The sequence below is a fragment of the Thermobia domestica genome, chromosome 6 (assembly GCF_964235325.1).
Source record: "Thermobia domestica chromosome 6, izTheDome1.hap1.1, whole genome shotgun sequence".
Classification (NCBI taxonomy): Eukaryota; Metazoa; Arthropoda; class Insecta; order Zygentoma; family Lepismatidae; genus Thermobia; species Thermobia domestica.
The window spans coordinates 274,672,509-274,689,486 of record NC_137459.1 but is presented as its reverse complement, the minus strand read 5'-3'; the positions used below and the strand labels follow the sequence as shown (position 1 = coordinate 274,689,486).

The following is a 16,978-nucleotide window of genomic DNA, read 5'->3' as shown; positions in this document are numbered from 1 at the left end:
ACCACATAAATGCATTCCAAGTAGTTTCTGTTTGTATTTTTGGATGACGTAAAACCTTTAATTTGTTTCACACACATATACACTCATAGTTTCCCTGTACTATTAACCAAGTTCATTTTGAGGTGTTTTTTTTTTCTGCTTGTATTTTTTTAATGTACCCGTAATGCAAGTAAGTGTTTACTTATTAACATAATTAATCACATTAGAATTGGTGATGGATAACGGTTTTAACATTGTTGTCTCTTCTTTTGCATGGCGTAGTGGGAAAGAGGAGAATGCTCTTCAGAACAAATTACAGTCACACTTGTAAGATGATCACTTTTCTCTTTAATGTAGCTTTAGTTAGCAAGTAGCTTTTTTTAAAAAACGATAAAAAAAAATATCAGTAATCCATAAATCGCAAACTTGCAGGTAGCTTTTCAGTAAAAATGCTATTTTAATTTAGTTGTCCTAAGTAATGTATTTCCAATTACGTAAAATAATATTTTAGAATGTTTTAAAATTGAATCTGATAGCTTCAAATTGTATATACAAGTTAAATATTAAATAAGGTTTCAAGTATTTATATAATTTCATCTGTTAAACGAACTGGAAACTATTCTAGGTAGTTCTCTAATCGATATAAACTGTTTTGTTGAATGTAAAATACATATTCTACCGTATACGCTCACAAACATCGTCCAATCGACTGTACTGGCAAATTGAACTGAAAATGGGAAATGAACTTTTCCGTTTAACAATGGCTTAAGATAGATTATTCCCGTTCTTGCACAGCACTGTTGTTTTGTATAAACACAAGTTGCTTTATCACTCAAGGAAAATTCAGAAGATTCACTTCAATTAAGATAAATATTTGTGTAATTGAGTTGTCTTGCACACTGCTTGGCATTATATGTTGCTCAGTAAAATATAAAGATGTATACTTTACATATGGCAATAGTTAGCACATAAGATGAACAACCTTATACAGGGTAACTCATGAAAAACTGGCCCGCCTCCCATGAAGTTGAATGAGTGGTTTTGTAAATACCATCTTACAGAGATAAATACCATCTGATGATACAGAAAAAAATATACACATGCGTCGTGAATGGAAACATCTGTACTCATCAAAATTACAGAAGGTGCTGAAAATGTTCTCGTGCATCAATGTACTTTTTGTGCACTCCTTAACATGTTGTACACTCCGTGAAGCTCTGCTACGTCAATTTTTCGAATTTCCTACGGATATTGTCTTTCAAGTCTTCTAATGTTTTAGGTCTTTTTGAGTACACTTTACCTTTCAAATTGCCTCGAAGATAAAAATCACAAGTAGACAGATCTGGTGATCGCGGTGGCCACAGTTCTTTAGTGACTTTCTTTTTCTGTGAATTTCTCGTTAATTACTGAAAGCGATGCACGTGAAGTGTGACAGGTTGCCCCATCCTGTTGAAAGAAAGCATAATTGCGTTCCAAGAATGTAACAGGTGATAAAAATTTAAAGAATTCCAGTGTACACCTTAGTGTTTACTGTTTAAAAATAATAATAATAATAAAAAAGACCCACAATCCTACCAGCAAACACAGCACATCACACTCCGATCTTTTTGTCGTGGAGAGGCTGTTGATGAATCATGTGAAGATTTTTCACGGACTAATATCAAGTATTCTTCAAGTTTACATGCCCTGACAAACAGCATCGGATCCATCAAACCACTCGCAATTGTTTGAAGAAGCCACGTATAGTAATCGACACGTTTAGCTTTGTCTCCCTCTTTTCCTTCAACTCGTATAATCTTGTACGGCTTCATTTGTAGACTGTCAAACACGTTAACACGTATTGTGCGGAATACTCACTTGTGATAACTTACGTGTTGACTTCATAGGGTTTCTTGAGATACGTACTTGGATATCATTTACCACAGCAGGTGTACGAACGGATGGGGTTTGATTATTTTTGGCGTTTGCAACTGATCCTTTCGTTAGCCACCTACACCAACAAACTTGCCTGCAAAATTTTCAGTCTCTCTTTAAAGGAATTGGTGAACACAAATGTGTGACCTATTGCTATTATCTGCTGAAGGGAATACATCTTGCAAAGTCTCCACACACTCGTCTGAACCTAATCATCACGGCTTTATACTGTCGTGGGTATGCAACAACAACGAGGGATCTTTCTATCTAACTTCCGCAACACAGAGTCAATAGCATCAGTTACTGGTGCCGAATGTGTCGACAACAGTAAGGAGCTTCATTGCAAATATGTAGGTGGGCCGGTTTCTCGTGGACCACCCGTATATCTTAATTAACTTTAAGTTGTAATTTGTCGACGAATGCTTTTAGGATTTTATTTCAGTGTTACAAAATGGGTTCCGTTTCATAAATTTCCATGTCGTTTCTTATGTAATAGGAAATTAGGTCGTAATGATCAGTAAAACACTAATAAAATAAGGAAAATCTGGATCCTACAAATACATTTCTATATAAGCGCTTCGAAAAATGTACTTTGTGTTTCTTTGTTAATACAACTTATTATCGAAGCAGTATGTTAAGTCATCAAAACAGCATCGGTAATGACGGTAGAATTTCAACATCCGATGTGAGACATTACAGGACTTTTTAAAAAAATTAACGATAAGTTCCAACTGTCTATTATTCATTAAGAACATAGTGAAAAATCATTTAAAGAACACTCACACACACACAATATATATGCTATGATTTTGTTAATTGTCAGTATATTTTATTTGTAGTATGAGGCTCGTTTACACTACTGATTTTAAGACTTCAAAATATAAACAAATTTTATCACCTTATTGACTCAAAATACTAGCGTCAAATTATACACGAAAATACGTTAAAATCCTGAATAGGTTGCTATAATATTCTGTTACCCTTTGATACTACCTGTAACGGGTTAAAAGAGAAACATAACGAAAATTGTGCTTCGGTTATAATCAATTGAAAATATTCGAATCTGAATTTTATATTACTCCTCTAGAAGCAATACTTACAAGTCTAGACACAATGCTTATATAAATTTGCATTAAGTTTCTCAAGAGATGAATTTTCCAAATTATGAAAACTTGAAATACATGGCATTATTATTTGTTAAATAGAGAATTAGTTGAATCGCAATGAAACATTACGATTAACTTTTATAAGCGATTAACCAAGGACACACTAAACACCTGAAGAAATGTCATTTTTGCGGAATATATCTGTCCGATTTTCAGCTTCCTATGAAGCTTTTTAAGATTTAGATGAGAATCAATAATATACAGCTCGATCTAATAATTACACGTTTGTGTTATATCGGAAGTACACGTTAGTAGTGCTGTCAGTAAAAGAAGTAATCAAGTTTTGTATTGCTTCCTATCGCCTCTTTAACTGTGTGTCTATTTTTTAATGGAGAATAGTTACAAAATACCTTACAGAAAAGCAAATGCTTCTTGATAGACGGTTCCTTCAGTTTCTTATACCATTTTTTTTTTCGTTCCAGAAATAGAAATATGGTTTTAATTAAATACGGCTAAGCATCATTCATACATATTTTCAACCTATGTGAGTGATTTTTTCCATTTTTTTTTCTTATAGGGCATGGCTGCGAGGAGCAATAGTGTTAGTATTTCTCCTTGGGCTTACCTGGACGTTTGGCCTACTCTACTTGAATGAAGAATCTATCATAATGGCATACATATTTACAGTGTTGAATAGCTTACAAGGACTTTTTATATTTGTTTTCCATTGTGTTCACAATGAGAAGGTAAGAAGAATGCTGGGCCTGCAACATACAACAACACTCTTGTAACTTTTATGAAAAATCAACCACATTGTAAATAGAAACAATTTGAAATGAATAGTATTTTGTAAATTACAGTCATCACATTGTATTGTAGATTTCATATTGTGGTAAATAAATGCTGTGAAATATAATTCCCTGAGATGACTGTTTTTTGCAAAACAAATCATGATACTTGATTAATTTCAAATCCATTTTATAAATTTATCCTTAGTTGCTGAAAGCTTAATTCCTTTTTTCATTTTGCCTTGCTTGTCTCAGGGAATTCTTAGTTCACGTTAATTTCTTTTGTTTGCCCTAGTATTCAAGTACACTTTTTTGTTTTGTGTTCTTTTTCTTTTGTTGCTGTCTTTCAGTACCCTAAGTTTACTGTATCTCCTCTTTTGTAGGTTCGCAAAGAATATAGGAAATTTATAAGGCGGAACTCATGGTTACCTAAATGTCTACGATGCTCCAAACATTCTAGCAGCAAAGATCGGCGGTCAAGTTTCTATGCGGGATCTAATGGGAACCCCTCTGCTCCCAACTCCCACAGTACAGACAGCTCCGCTCTCTCACCTCATGGGACAAGTGTGGGTACCTCAGTTGCTGTTCCTTACCGTATGCCTCTTCCTTCTTCCCCAACCCATCCACACCGCCACACCACCACTGTGGTTAGCAACAGCAGCAACAGCAACCACCACCACTGTAATTCAGTCAGTTCAATTTCTCAAGGTATTATTACAAAATGAAACAAAAGATGGCTTGGGACATGATGTTTTGTCCTTTTTATTTTGTTAACTAGCGAGCTAAAAAACAAGAAAGAGGAATTAACTGCTTACTACAGAACCTTATTATTATTATTATTATTATTATTTAATTTTCTGTCTGATTGATTGTTGGCTGGCTTTCATTTGATTACATTGAAAACTGAAGTGCTCTCTGTGGTAGCTCCATTTTTTTATAATTTTGTTTGTTTGTTTGGCTTCCAACTGCTGCAGCATAGCTTTTTCTAACTAACCTGATATTATTTTGAAAGAAAACCTATTTATTATTTTTCCCCCTCAGTATGAACATATCATTGGGTGTGGTGGTGTGGTGGGCTTGTAGGTAGAACCTGCTTGTAACTTCTTTGGCTGCAAATATTGAAACTTTTTTTATGCAGTGGTTTATAATTATGTTGCTGTACATAGAAAGTGAGAAGTCAGTAAGCTTTGTGGTTGGTCACCGCCTGAAGTACAAGATCCTTTTATTTTAGATATGTTGTGCCATCCATTCGACAGTTAAAAAGCGTTAGCATGGTGTTGGCTGCATATTAATGCAAGATGACCCGTGCAATAGTTACGTCTTGTAAGCAGTTATTAATAGCAGTGTTTGTGAGTACAATAAAAGTGGAGTGTGTTTAACAGAGGGAGGGGAGGAAACTTATTACACAATACGTATTAACTTAATGTATGGTTGTTTGCACAGTGTTGAGAGTATATATATATGTGTGTGTGTGTGTACATAATGTTTGATGTTTTACTGAAGATTCGTCTAAAGATAACTTCTAGAGTAAAATCTAAGTCAGCTTCCTTTAGATTCTGTAGATTTCATGGCATGCAACCGAATTTGCTATTTTTTTTTTTTAAAAAAAAGAGAAAGAAAAGTAATCTTTTGTTATTTTAAATAGATCAGATATAGTGTATATGTATATATATATTATTGGTTATTTTTTTTTTTTTTTTTGACACTCGTTCATCAGAACCTTTAAAGAAATCAAAGTATGTGATAATAGTAATGAAGTAAGTTTAATATATCATATTTTTGGTTCTTCATAATTCAATTAAAATATAATTAAAGAGATAGGGACAAACTCCGATTATAAATGCATGCATATTTGCTAGAGAAAACTTAATTGATCATTATTTTTCAATGTAGTCTCTTTTAATACTTACTTTACCAAAAATAACTTCTGTTAGCTTCAACACAAAGGGACTCCAAAATTAAAATTAAAAAAAAAAAAAAAAAAGTACACTAATTCGTTAACTGCAAGCTTTAAAAGGCTAAATAAATAAATAAATAAATAAATAAAGCAGAAAGTCAGTAGTGAACTGACAGGTGATGGGATGTGTCTGTTACAGTATATCCTCCAGCGGGGTTGGAGTTCCCGCAGCAGCCGGTCAAAACCCAGTCTAGGTCCAGGACTCAACCGTGCCAGCCATCGTACCAGTAGCCGCACTGCAACTTCTAACCCCTCTGATCAGGAAGTTGAGGTGTGTGTTGCAACAGCTGCCATGACTACCACTGCAACCTTGCCCTTTGCCCATGGGATTCCCCACTTTCACATTCCCAAATCTGCCACCACCTGTTGGATGCTTCATAACCCCCTAATCTGGAAGGTGAGGCTTTTATTGCTGAACATCCCTTTCTTCCCTTGTCTTGAACCTTTTTCGGATAACTTTCCTGTAACAGTACACCTATGTAGTGTAGCTGACTTTTATTATTTTTTATCCTTTTTATTATTATTATTTTATTGTAGTGTAATAATCGTTACCTTACGTACTGAATATGCTAATTTATTTAATTTTTGTTTTAAAAATGATTGATTATGAGCTTTGTGTAGGTTATATTCGTAAGAAAATTAAGTTTAGTTTTGTAAAACTGCAGATATATAGGTAAGCATACGAAAGTTACTTAGCATTTCAACAAGGAAATGCACCATATAAGAATTTGTTTTCTTGCTGCTATGAATTTAGCTACGAGAAGAAGAGAGTATGCTGCATCCAAATGCAGATGTAGGAATTTTTGTACATTAGAAAGATGGAAGTAACAAAAGTTTCAAACATGATACAGAAAATAATTTTAGACTTCAATTGTTGTAGTCTTTGTTGGAGAGTTGGAAAAAATTAACTAAAGGTCCAAAACATTGTGCCAAATAAAGATTCAACCCACTCATACTCTGAGTTGAAGCACTGCCAAATATTGCATGAATATTGATTTGTGTACTCTCTTTGGATTCATGTGATATCTTAACATTCTTTACGTATTTTTTTTCTTCTTTTTAGTACGCAACTTGCGACTCAGTAATATTTCTATAAGCTATACAAACAAAATCAGAAGATAGAAATAGACTTTCTGTATATTGTAATTTTTTTTTTTGGGGGGGGGGGTAAATTATTAGTATTTGAAGGAACATTGAAGATGTCTCAAGACTTCAAATTATGAAAAATAAATCTTTAAAGACAGAACGAAGCATAGAAATTTAAACTATACAAATTTTGTCAGTTTTAATCCATTACAGCCTAAGCTTCGTGATATTCCTTGTTTGAAAACGTAACTTTTCGAAACATTGTTACCCATATACTCTGCATTGTTATACCATACGCTGTAGCTTATAATTAAGTAGTTTCTTTATTATTTTTTATTTTATTTATTTTATTTAATTGTTTATTTATTACTTTTCTCCGGTCCTCACCTAAACCTTGACTAACATAAACCCATTAGTGCCAAGTGAATTTTATACCTACAAACAGTTCCATTGTGATCTTAGAAGAGCTACTGTTACCGTTTCATATCTTTAGCTAAGTACAAAGAATGTGTTAGTAAGAGGAAATCTTCATACACGTATTAGTACTTAGCTAATGATTTTGAAAGAACAGTCGTGATACTTCTAGAGATTCTGCAGTGGAACCTGTAAGTATACCTTCCTTTAAATTTTCAAAACTCATTCCATATTTCCAGCAAAAAGAAACCAAAATCCTATCCTTAGTATGTAATGTCTGACGAACAAGATGAGATGCAGCTTTGCCTCTTAATAGTAATAATTTTAATCTAATAGGATAATTTTAATGATAACTGCCGAGAATGAAATAACCAACTAGATCTATATGTCAGTAAAAAAGAAAATTTAATATGTATCTACCGAGGAGAGAGAAATTTTTCTTCTTCTTTTCAGTTTTCTTCAACCTTCACTTTAACAACTACAATTTAACATTTTTCATACTGTAGAATTTTACATATACGTATTTTTAACAAAGTAAATCAGACTTCATAATAACAATCTATCTTGCGTTTGACTAATGGAGTGCAGGTTAGACTTCAATTAAATAGCAAACGATAATTACATGTGTTAATAACTGAAATGAACGTACTACTTGCTATCCTTTTCATATTATCGATGATGAAATTACAATTCTGGCGTTATTACTCCAAAGGAATTTGTATCTGAGGCCGGTATATAAATTGCACTGGAATCGCTTGGAGGAAAGAAATTTTAGTACGGAATTTGGTACCCTTCTTTAGTGCCAATCTTAATTGAAAGCCACTAGAAGTTAGATAAACGTTTAATGAACCATAGGCCTGCGTGGCAAACCAAATTAACTTAATCTTCAATTCGGTATTCATTAGACGAAAGCGACGACCCAGTTTGATATTTTACCTATCGGCAATGAACAATAATTTAGAGCCATTCTATGGCAATTTGAGTTGCAGTTGTAAAAATCAAGACCCTAGAATGTCTTCTAGGTATGATATGAGTTCCCTGTTGTGGATATTAACATAGGAGTGGAGGAATGGAAGAAACAGTTGTGTCCTTGATGACGAAAGTGATTTGGTTCTCATTACCACAAAGTAAGTGTTGTTTAAACGTATAAACTTTTTTTTTTTTTTTTTTTAAATTTACAAAACTCAGTTTGAAAACTTCAGTTTGTTAATGCGCTCATTGTGAACAATATTTGGAGTTCTTGTAACTTTTCTTCAGCGCACATTAAGCTTGACTAACACTATCAGTTGCAAATATTTACATTGAATACGTTATAAAAGGATAAGACTAAAAGTACTGGTTGATTATTTAAAGAAAAATAATAATAAAAATAAAAATAAGTAAACGCAACTAATGGAAGAAATATTTATATGTGCAACAGATTATGTGAAGTACAGTTTTATTACTATAGAAATTCGCAAGATCACTATGTTATTGTAGGGATTCCATGTCTCACAAGAAAACTGACTTTGGTTTGTTAGCTCCGCCTGGGTGATCTTGTCGTGACTTTGTAGAAATGACAGTCGTTCTTGAACTGATAAGGTTTCATTAAGTGCAGAGTTGATACAGTACATTTGACTACGGCCGTGAGAATTCGGTAGTTCACATTGTGTTTCTGTTTTATTTGTCTCCAGATCAGCTCAATAATTATTTTCCAATCAGTCATTGACATATTTTCACTAAATTATCTATGCGGTAGCTTACATCTTGTTTAGTGTGGACTACAAGTGTTAATTCGAATTCGTTACAGAAGTATAGTTTTCAATTCACTAATACATTAATTTGATAGTCATAGCATATACATTGTGACAATCCGTAGGCTTGATTTACGATATGAAGCTTAGTATCTATAAGTTGGCCTGAAATACTACAAATTATCTTCCTGATTAGAAGCATTGAGAACCTAAGTTTAATGGTTCTCACATACATAAAAGTGTTATTACTGAAAAAGAAAAGAAAAAGTTTGTTTCATAAAATCAAAAATATTTTCTACAACAGAGGTGTTAAGATCCTCTTTTCTATATACATCATTGTAACATATCACGTTCGGTCGATTGATTGAGTGAGTGGCTAGTAAATTCTACACACCCCTAGATTTTTATTTTGAAAACGGGTAAAGGAGGAGGGGGAGAGGTTGGAAGAAGAAAGCTAGGAGGTGTTATCGTTCATTAGCTGTGACGGTAGATTTCTGTTGATTTCGTGTAAACATTGCACGAGATGCTTCCTTATTGCTGAACTCCCGGGTGGTAGTTCCTTACATGTGAAACCTCTTTTCGCTGTAATTTCACCAGCCACTGAAAACTTGATACTATGTTCACGTATTTTATTGTCATAGGAGTGTAAGTCAGTAATCGCCAAACCGTCGATCGCGAGCTACTAGTAGCTGGCAGGGATATTTTTGGTAGAACGCGTTAACTTTCCGGTTGGCTAAGCTTGATTTCTACACTGAGCTGACTCCCCCACTCACTTTTTTAAAGATTTTAAAAAAATGGTAGTTATTTAGGTTGGTAGCTCATAGTAGGATTTAAAAACGATACGGTAGCTCAGAAGCTTTATAAGTTTTCCGACCACTGGTGTGTTTCTACTCGGAGAGATTATTTGTAATAATCCTGTATATGCAGTACTACTATCCTAAACTTTTGGAAATCAATGAATTACTATTTTGTGAGAGATGTGAAAGCATCGTGTCAAATACTAGCTGCAAAATCTTTACGTCATATTTCAGCGTATTACGTCCGACACAAAATACAAGGTATAAACTCAGATCAGCAAATACATCTTAAAGTTTGAAGTGGTTCACTGTGATTTTCTCATGTGAAGTTTGTCTGTCAGAAGTTCGAAATATTTGGTTCCGTTTTCGAAGAAAAACGGAAACAGAAAAGTCTTCTTCTTTTTCTTGCGTTAAGGTTGTTCATTCAACATTTTTTCAAAGTACATCAAAACTGGAAAATAATAATAATAATAATAAAAATCACAATGTATAACTTGAACTGAAGTTAATATAGACCACTTGAAAAAAAATGTCTTATTTATAAACCCATTAAGTTCTCGTATTGCTCTTCTGTGCTGGTTTACGGATGTATTGAACAATCGTCGATCTTCGAATTCACGGCAGCATTGTGAAGATACAGGTAAGAAAAAAGAAATGTGGGTTAGTGGAAATAAAGAGGGACGGAAACTAATTGACATAGGTAACACAGTAACTTGTTATAACGTACAAACATTAACGCAACGAGGATTTCTTTACAATGTAAATATTTTAAGAAATTGTTTCTTTTGTGGTTGGTGGCAACGGATACGGCGCTCTTTCTATGTATTATACTTTTATAACATGTTATCTGATCATTGTTGTGTTTCAAGGATATATCCTTCGGTCATAACGAGTTTGTACACTTTGATCAGACAAATGTAAGTGTCTATAGGCATCTGCACGAACCTTGGTAGATATTTTCAGAAACCAGCAGATAATGAAGAAACTTAAGTAAATTGCACCGAGCTTTCCAAACACAACCCACATAGCACACTACGTCCCTGGGATGTCCCATTTTGACCCCAATCATCCCATTCGTTTCCCGGAATTATCGGGACAATGAGAAGACATCCCATGGACGTCCTGCATGGGATGTCCTGAAGGATTCCTATGTAGGATGTACACGGGACGTCCCAGATGGGACAGGAAGTCCGAGGGAAAACCAATAGACATCCCTTCGTGGTCCCGTTGAATATCCCGTATCCCTGGATATTAGCGGACATCTGGATCTCCCGCGGAAATCCTGTGGATGTCCCGGGAACACATTCGGATATCCCGGGATGTCCCGTCGTCCGTTGCGGGCTCAGTCTCGGACATCCCGTGGACGTACTTGTGCTATATGGGAAAATTCTTATAATTTAAGGGAGATAAAGAGTAACCATCTTGGAGAACTGCTGAAGAATTTTCAGATTTTCTTTTTTTTTAAATAGACTTGACTACTAGCCACAGAAAAGTTATATAAACAGTCCAAACTCTAAACCATACCACCAGAGTAACAAAGAGAACCAAATCTAACGACAGAGAAAGTTTTCAGAGTTCTACCATTTATAGGAAAGCTGTTTTACACAAAACTGTTCCAAGAAGATACAGAAAACTCCTGCAGACACACGTAAATTCGGCACTCCATTAAACTGAAATTGAGGGAATGTTTTCCGCAGAACCTCAAAATTATGTTGCAATGGCAAAGTCAGAGTAAATATTTGTTAAACATCGGAAAGAATAATAATGATTATAGTATGAACACCTTAAAGAACTTGTTATATCACTCGTTGAACGCAAAACTAGAAATTTCATTTCAAGATGAAGCATCAATAAAACTGACATAGCAAAATTAAGTCTTGATACTAGGAAATGCGGGCATATTGCATTATAATCATTTCATGCAAATTACAGAAAAGTTTCCAGGAAGCATAATTTTAACAGCATTTGTGTCCCCAAAGAAGATAGAGAAAAACTTATTAGAATACAATAGCTTCACTTATCTGCCGACCAAGTCTTATGCTGGTGTTGAGACATTTGTATTGACATAGGGAATAGGTACATTTTCTTTTATCACTAAAAGAAAATATTTGTGATTCCAAATACTGTATAACGATAGTCAAATATAAAGTTTATTCAAGCAAATGAAAGATTACATCATAAGAAAGATTATCCATAAAAAGACAGGCGTATGTGACTATTCTTATTGAAGCAAAGAAATCAAACTTAATTTCTGGCATATTCAAGCTTGAGAGAAGTTTGAAGAACATCTTTGACACCATTATTGTTTCCAACCACAAAAGGAAGAATACGACATTTTTAGGTATTCACGTTGTGGACAAATCCACATCCAGATGATTGTGTTGGTATGTTATTATTGTACGTAGTTGTCAATTCTTCAATTAAAATTTCTATTCCTGATATGTCACTACACCTCCCCAGTTTTTTCTTTGTCTTTGTTTCTTCTTTCGTAACAATACTGCTATGAATCGACGATTGATATTATAATTGTTCAATAAATTTATAACACAGTACAGAAGAACAATATGAATACTTTTTGAGTTAATTTATTAATTTTTAGTCATTAGAAAATGACATAAGTAAAATAGCAATTGTTTCCAGGAAGTTCCAAATTATTGATTAGTAGTAATTGTAAATTACTTATGTCTTCATACGTGGTGATGAAATACTATTCAACATTGAGTAATAGCTTACAGTGGTTATTTCATAGTCTAGAGTTTAGCTGCGCGTAAATACTAAAACGTTGCGTTGTGAAATTTTAATATTACCTAGTGCTGTCAAAAACTTGAAAATAAACAGTAAAACTGAAGGGACAACCTTAACGTTGCAAAATAGGCAACTAAGATTAATGAATAATGTAATTGCAGTAAATCGTTACAAATGACTAAGTCTCTCTTCGAGTTAGGGATCCAACTTTCCGATCTGTATTCCATTTACTTCATTTTCTTCTGTCACTTGTACGTTGGTTAAAGTGAAAGTACTAGAGAGCTGACTTACAGCTCAATAATCAGCATCTGGAATTTCACAGTGTATAGTGTTGTGCTTCGTTTCTATCCACACTGAAGCTGTACGTGTGCGGATTAATTATGCATACCATTTATGGAGGTAAGTATTATGTATTCCCTTAGATCCGTAGTCAATGAATAAGAAGTAACATTACGAAATTGTACCCAACCGAGGAGATCCTTTGAATATTCTTCAGAATAAGCGAAATAATGATTGGTTACTAGCAATTTCACTTGGTACGAAACTTGCATTTAAAAATATCTAAAACTTCCCAGTCATTTACTTTCTGAATGTAGTATACATTTAAATGTGTATATACTGATTCGAGTGTAAAATGTAAAAGTGACCAGTGGTTTTCAGGTCACTTATAAATGAAAGTAAAAAGCAATACAGGTTAAACAATTTTTGTAAAGCTTTTGCTGATACAAAATTCTGAATCGTTTCATTTGTTTTCTAATGCAAAATGCTTATATATATTTTCGTTTCACTCCGCTTCCGCTAGTCTACAGGCTAACAGGTTGTCTTTGGTGTACGTGGTTCCGTATTCGATTTCTGCTGGGGGAGGACAAATATTTAATTTCGCTATCATTTACTTTCAGTAATCATCCGTCTACTTCAGCCTAAAGAGCATAACTGTGGGGCGTTAAACTAAATAGATTCATTTATTTTTGTTTTACGTTCTTGTGAATGTAGTAGCGAGGTTATGAAGGTCTGACTCTCTACTTAAGTGGGATTTGAATCAACAGTCGAGTTTGTATCTTAAACGGGTTGTACTCCAAGCAGAGTTTGAAATTACAGTACAAGTGTGCTTATCTAAATCGAACGCTATGAGGAATCCGTAGTTTAATGTGAATATCGAATCGAAACTGCAAGATGATGATTTGGAATGCTACTTGAGCATCTTAACCTGACTCACTTTTCCCTCTTATTTTTCTCTATGAAATTATGGCAATTAGCTTCAAAATTTGTGAAACTTGTAACATTACGAAAGGTACGTAATTCCGATTACAACTAGCAAAAAGAGAGAAATTTGATAACTTTTTCATTTCATGAATATATCTTAACAGACAAGCTGATGCAAAAATTTGTGCATATTCACAGTGAAATTTCTGTAATAAATTGTAATTCGTGAATATGTTATATATCAGTGAGAGAGAGAGAGAGAAAGAATCAGTTTCGTTTCCTGATCACATACACTTCCTTATAACTGCGCACATATGAATATAATAGTGTTCCTGCCATATATTTTCGTGCTTGTCCTCGTTGATTGCATTAATGGCAACAGCAAACACTGTGGCAGTGATTGCGTGCACATGATGTAATTAATTACTAATGAGACCGATACTACTTTGCTTAATGAGTTACTATGCTGGTTTAATATCCGGTTGATTTTTTAAATCTGCAGTGTTAACCTGAGCAAAATCAATCCGCTAATTCATCTTTATCTGCTTCATGCTAATGTAATGATTGCTGGGGGTTACTTTTACATCTTACCAGACTTATATAGTAGGACGTCTGTAAATTTTATAGTATATCCTCTCCTGTAAGTTTCATAAGTGTCAGGTAATCTTCGTGACTTACTGAATATTTTAAATAATAATAATAATAATAATAATGAGTATGCCATTTCGATTTAAGAGATGATGAACAAATATTCGTACATAGTTGCTTTCCCAACTACACCTTGCTTTACGTATTTATCTTCACAAATGGATAAGTGTAGTTTTTAATTGAAAGTTGGGTATATAAGAAAAGTATATACGTATAACTGTATTGTACAGTAAAGATAAGCATTTACTTATTGAAAAATAATCTACTTTTAAAGGTATACGAATCGGAAAGTGTTTAGTAACTTGGAAAGCTGCATTTCAGTTTTGTGTATAGTGGTACCCATTTCTTACCTCACCAACCTACTAACGAATAATCTGTTAATATATTTAGTGTCGAGCCAAAGAGATCAGATAATAATTTCAGATATTATGGGGAAAGACTTGTAAAAATTAGTATATACAAGTAGGTACTTACTAGTAATTAGTCAATGAAGTAGAGATCAAACGGTGAAATGTATTTTTCCCTGTATTCCCACAGAACATTTCTTTTAAGTCATATAGCCGAGACTCGGGACATGGTGGCTCAGAGCAAGAAGATTCACCTCGTTCTCATAACACAACAACACTCAATAGTTTGAACAATCTTCGCTGCTTGAACAACACGAAAGATGCTCGACGTCAGCCCTACATGCCTCCAGACTACCACCAGGGAATCACAAATGACTTGTCCGTAGCTGATTGTTCTATTGTTGATTCTGAATATGTATCCGAATACTGCCGGGATCGATTAACCATTACAGGAGACATTGCTCATCAACAGCAGCAGCCACTTCATCATCATCATCATCAGCCTCAACATGGGAGAGTACCAAAAAAGTCCAATACCAATTTGCTAAGATCTACAAGTCCATGGAATCACACATACACCGAAATCCGTGACGGTCATAATCACGGTCTTCCCCATGTACCATCCGAAGACGACCCTGTGTATGAGGAAATTGAGCGTAGTGAAGTACAGGTTTCTGATTTGAGTGATGAAGATGTGAAAAGACAAAGTGATATGAGTCGTCAGTCATCTCGTAGCTACAGTGACCACCGTCCCCTCATACCGTACAGTCCTGCCAATGATCGTAATTTTCAGAATTGTCTCGATAGTGCATTTAAACATAAATTGAAAGATCATCGCTTTCATCCAGCAGATCCTAGCGTTGCAATTCATGACCTCTCTGAGGACGTAGGAGATGGACTAGAAATTTGTAGACTTCCATCCTCGGAGGGTTTAAGACTTTCCCCACATTGTGAATCCAAATATCGAACCATGATAGACTCTTCTAGACATCAAATCAGTCCAAAGTCGTACATGTATCCAAGTGATAATGCCAGAACTGTTGCAGTCTTGGATGGAGAGACTGTTGTGTGTCATATACAACCACCAGAGCATGAAATATTTGGTCAGGATTCGTATAACTCAAGGACAGTGGTTCTTCCTCCATATAGTGAGTGTTAGTAGCAAAAGAAACTATGTATTTTCCCAGGAAATGCTGAACATTGCCATCCATATCTTTCATTTCATTTTTTTTTTTTTAAATCGTTGTTCAGCATGACTCATCCAAATATGTTGATGTGGTTCATTGTGGAACTTGTCACCAATTTACATGAATATAAATTCTTTTCAAAATACGTGTCAGGCTTACTGCTATGTACCAACTCCATGAATGCCTTACAAAAAAAAAAAGTTTCTTAGCGTGGGTTATCAAAGTACATATGTGTTTCATGTACATAATGTAAATATGCTTTGTAAATGTAAAACACCGATAAGTGTGGATGTGTAGACACCTGTACGTTCACTCCTAAAAAAGAAAGAAAAGAAAATCAGTTCAAGCTACTTCAGTCAAATGAGTATGGACAACATAGAATCAAAAACTATGTTGTTGTGAACTGTGATGCCATTAATAACATATTGGATTGAAGGTATGCCTGAATGTCTTTGAAGACTGTAAAACTTGTAAAGTAATAACATTTGAGAAAGCACAAAAATTGAAAATAAATTATTTATGAATTTAGTTACTGGTTGTATGTTTATTAAAGTACTGTATGATTTATTCTGCTGCTCTTAAATTAGAACTTGTGTAATTTCAATTTCTTATTGTTTTCAATATGGTTTTTGGTATGCGTGATGCTGCACCGTTAGATATTTCCAGCTGTTCCAGAAAAGGATGTTCCACTATATTCAAGATACAGGTAAGTAATTCTTTTATGAAGGAAAGTGTGACCCTGAAACTCACACTTATTCTGAAATATTCCACGCTGAGCTACGTTCATAATAAGACAGTACTTTTTTAAGTGATGATCTGATGCATCATTCATCTTTGGTGGAAAAGTACTGTTAAGAGAATGAAAGGACCAGATGCTCAGCTCTTGAATACACTGCTGATCTATAAATATTTCTGCGGTGAGATGGAAAATGGGATATACATTTGATATATATATATATAAACATCGAAATTCTGTACAAAGCAAATATCAGCAAGGAAAAATCTTCTTTACTATTTTTCAATACCTCCAACCCAACATAAAGTTGTATTTTTCAAGTAGCACTACGTCAGTTC

The 16,978-nt window shown here is 34.2% G+C and overlaps 1 protein-coding gene across 6 annotated transcripts in view; it reads left to right on the top strand.

Moving 5' to 3' along the window:
- Cirl (Calcium-independent receptor for alpha-latrotoxin) overlaps window positions 1-16,432 on the top strand; it is a 205,599-nt gene extending 189,167 nt beyond the window's left edge. For 3 of the 6 annotated variants that reach the window (XM_081762842.1, XM_081762840.1, XM_081762841.1), the window contains exons 12-16: window positions 262-306; window positions 3,577-3,745; window positions 4,171-4,353; window positions 5,884-6,141; window positions 14,908-16,432. In XM_081762842.1, the coding sequence (XP_081618968.1) occupies window positions 262-306; window positions 3,577-3,745; window positions 4,171-4,353; window positions 5,884-6,141; window positions 14,908-15,876 (1,624 nt within the window). In that variant the 3' untranslated portion in view covers window positions 15,877-16,432. The remainder of the gene's footprint in view (window positions 1-261; window positions 307-3,576; window positions 3,746-4,170; window positions 4,354-5,883; window positions 6,142-14,907) is intronic. The other 3 variants (XM_081762844.1, XM_081762843.1, XM_081762846.1) reach the window with 3 other exon arrangements.
- The last annotated feature ends 546 nt before the right edge of the window (window positions 16,433-16,978 follow it).